The following is a 3,227-nucleotide window of genomic DNA, read 5'->3' as shown; positions in this document are numbered from 1 at the left end:
CCCAGCCCTGGAGGCACACAGGGAGTCCATGAAGCCGTCGCTTTGCCAGGTGAAGCTCATGGCACAGAGGACGGCAGCAGCCAAGGCCGTGGCCACGGCCCGCCATGGTGAGCAGGTCTGACGCGCAGCCCTGCGGGGGACAGGCTCAGAGGCCGCTCTGAGAAAACCCAGGTGAGACCCCCTCTGAGCCCACACCCCCAGGATGGGCCGCTCTCCGACCCGCCCCCCACCCTGTGCTGGCCCCGGAAACCCTCCCAGCCGCCAGGAAAAGAGCTCACAGCATCAAGACCCAACAGCAAGACGGCAGAGGAAAAGCGGAGCTGCGGAGGGCCCCGGGGAAGGCTGGGCAGGAGGCCGGACTCACGGTGCACTTGCGCCCCCGCTTCTCATGGACGATGGTCCCAGCTCCTGCTGCGAACGCCTGCGAGACAGACCCCAAGAGACCCCAGCTACTCTCCTGCAGGACGGCCCGACACCGCACCCACAGGCCCTGCACCGTCAGCTCAAGGGGCCCAGCGACAGACCACCTTGCCGGTGGACATGCCAGCGTGGCCGCCCACCTTTCCCAGCCTGGCCCTTTGTGGGGAGCACAGGGGGTGTGGTCCTGCCACCCCCTAAGGCAGCTTCCTGAAGGCAAGGGCCTTTGGCCTCCAGGTCCTCAAACTCCTGACCCCAGCTGCGAGGAACCTCCCCTTGCCCGTCCCCACGCCCCCCTCAGCCCCGCCGGTCCTTACCACCGCCCCTGCCCAGAAGGCACAGCCCGTGGCGCGCAGCTGGATCCAGGGCCCGATGTAGAGGAAGCCCCCCAGGATGCAGCTCACCGCGCCCAGCAGCACCTGCGTCACCTGCAAGATGGAGGAAAAGTCAGATCCAGCTCTGAGCCCGGGGCCCCCAGCAGCCGCCCCACTCCCACCAAGTGGCGTTTTTCTTCCCCTTCATCTCTGATTCCGGAAGTTTCTCTCCCCTTTACACCCACGAAGCAGCAGGCCCTGGCTCCCGCCGTGCCCCGAGGTGGCTCACATCTGTCCTTCGTCACTTATTACACTTGGTCGTGCGCCTGCTGACCCCGCCTCCCCCTCGCTCACCCCAGGACGCGCCACAGAAGAGTGTGGTGGGTGACGGTCCCCAGAGGCCAGCCGTTCACGGTCCACTCACCTTTCAGGCCGAGAGCACACTTTTGGGGGGCATGGTGGTAGCACAGGGCTAGTTCCACATCCCATGCACCCCACAACGGGCACCTTAGCTGGACCGACAGCCCTTGGCAGCCAGCATCTGTCTGACAGGCCCCCAGCCAATCCTGCACCTCCTTTCCTTCTCAGAGTGTCCCCAATAAACTTCTGACACCCCGAACCCCGAGTCAGCACTGGCCTTCTGGAGAGCAAGACTGTCCCAGCCCCTCTGGCATCACAGCCTGCCTGTGCCGCCCACCTCAGATCATCACACCCGAGCTGCATACCCTGCACCCCGAGTCCACTCACCCCTGCGTCCTGGAGCCCCATCCAGAGGGTCTGGACTCCTCTGCTCAGCACCCCCGAGACCCCTCCCCCAGACCCACCGGGCTCTGAGGCAGCCTCCCGGGGCTGGGAGGCCAGGCCCAGCCCAGGATCCGCCTCCTGCCGGAGCTGACTCCAGCCTGGCCACTCGGGGCTCCCGGCCCCGGGGCCCGTCCAATCCCACCAGCCTGGGCCACGCTCCCTGCGCTGACCACTGGCCCTTGCTTCCCGCTTCTTTGCTGCCTCCCCAGCCTCTCATCCTGCCGTCTTGTACTCCCTTTCACCTCATCTGTGTAAAGCCACCCCCTCCCCACCCCAGATGCAGAAGCTGTCACCTGCAGGACGCTGCGGGTCTGCCTGGGCCTCGATGTAGTGGCCCGGTCCCTCCGAAGGATGCCCAGGACTTTTAGGTTACGCCCCTGGGGTTTTCTCTGTGGTTTCCCCAAAAGTGCCTGTCACAGGCCCTGCAGACCCTCAGTACCCCCAACCTCCAGGGGACCTGCCACCCACCCCCTCCTCTGACCGGAACCCCTCCTTCCCCAAAGACGAGGCCCATGGCTGCTCCCCATCCTGGGGATGCGCTCCCCAAACCTTCTTTCAAAAACAAGTAGGGCTGTAAGTCGGGAGTCCTGAGGATTCCACCCACTACCCCTTTTTTGCCTCCGAGGGAAGGCGCGTCCCCACCGGCTATGTGCCCTCTGCTGCCCACTCTTACCCCCAGGGCCAGCTGCCTGGAGCGGATGCCGGCCTTGGAAGGGCCGCTGTCCGTGGGCCGAGAGAAGTACTCCTTCAGGGAGCTCCCCGCCTTCAGCAGCTGAGCCAGGGCCGACTCCTGGTGGATGTGGATGTTGATGTGGGTCGGCTGGGACAGCGTCGAGGTCACCTCCACCCCGTTCACGGTCACCGTGTTCTGCTCCATCCCGCCTGCTGGAGCGAGAGTGCACAGAGGTGAGGCCGGCAGGGCGGGCAGGGTGAAAGCACAGACACTGCAGGGCTGAGGGAGAGAGAGCAGTCTCCCCAGCACGCTGCTCAGGGCTGCCCGCACCGGCATCACGTGACTCGCCTGGGCTGGAATCCCGACCCCCTCGAGCATCTCCCTCCATATATCCCCTCAGGCTCCGCCCAGGAGGGCCTGACACCATCTGGACTCACATTGGACCAAGAAGGAGTCTGTTTTCAAATGCTCCCCAGAGCAAAAATGGAATTCTGGGAATTAGACGGCCCCTCCCCCGTGCTGCAGGTGGTTCTAGGGAGCCCCACCCGCCCCGCAGGTGTGAGAGGCTAGTCTAGACCCCAACATCTCCTCACTTCACCACCCCTTCGGTTATTTTTTTGCCTTCTCTCTGGCTGTAGCTGGACTACGTCTCCAGGGCACTTCAGCACCCCTGGCCTCGCACCAAAACAATCCCCTCCATGCGGTCCCTGTGGGTGGTGTCCCTGGAAGACCCTGAGGGAGCAGAGTCATCGTCCCAGTGCCTGTGTGCTCCCCGAGCTCTCGTGCTTCCTGCCTGGCCTCCTCTGAGGTGAGAAGGACAGACGTGCGTCCGGCATGGTGCTGAGCAGCGGCTTGCTCACTGCCACACACAAGCCCAGCTCCAGGCCATCTCCACCCCCTGCACCCAGATCAGAGCCGATGAAGACTCCGACTCCAGGCTCGGGGCCCATCCCGCTGGCCTGGACGCTGTCCCCTGCCCAGCTGCGCCCACTGTCCCTGGAGCTACAGATGGAGAATCC

At 64.8% G+C, this 3,227-nt stretch overlaps 1 protein-coding gene across 1 annotated transcript; it reads right to left on the bottom strand.

Moving 5' to 3' along the window:
- Nucleotides 1-19: 19 nt before the first annotated feature.
- Nucleotides 20-2,737, bottom strand: LOC119258423 (transmembrane protein 176B-like; the record flags this gene model as incomplete). The annotated part of the gene is given in 5 exon segments (XM_037526756.2): nucleotides 20-96; nucleotides 98-130; nucleotides 365-421; nucleotides 735-845; nucleotides 2,209-2,737. Coding segments are annotated over 5 exon segments (656 nt in total), but the record flags the coding sequence as incomplete, so codon positions are not given.
- Between the last annotated feature and the right edge of the window lie 490 nt (nucleotides 2,738-3,227).

The sequence above is a fragment of the Talpa occidentalis genome, unplaced genomic scaffold (genome assembly GCF_014898055.3).
Source record: "Talpa occidentalis isolate TD23 unplaced genomic scaffold, MPIMG_talOcc4v2.1 talOcc4.4018, whole genome shotgun sequence".
NCBI lineage: Eukaryota > Metazoa > Chordata > Mammalia > Eulipotyphla > Talpidae > Talpa > Talpa occidentalis.
This window is presented reverse-complemented; position numbering and strand designations above follow the sequence as displayed.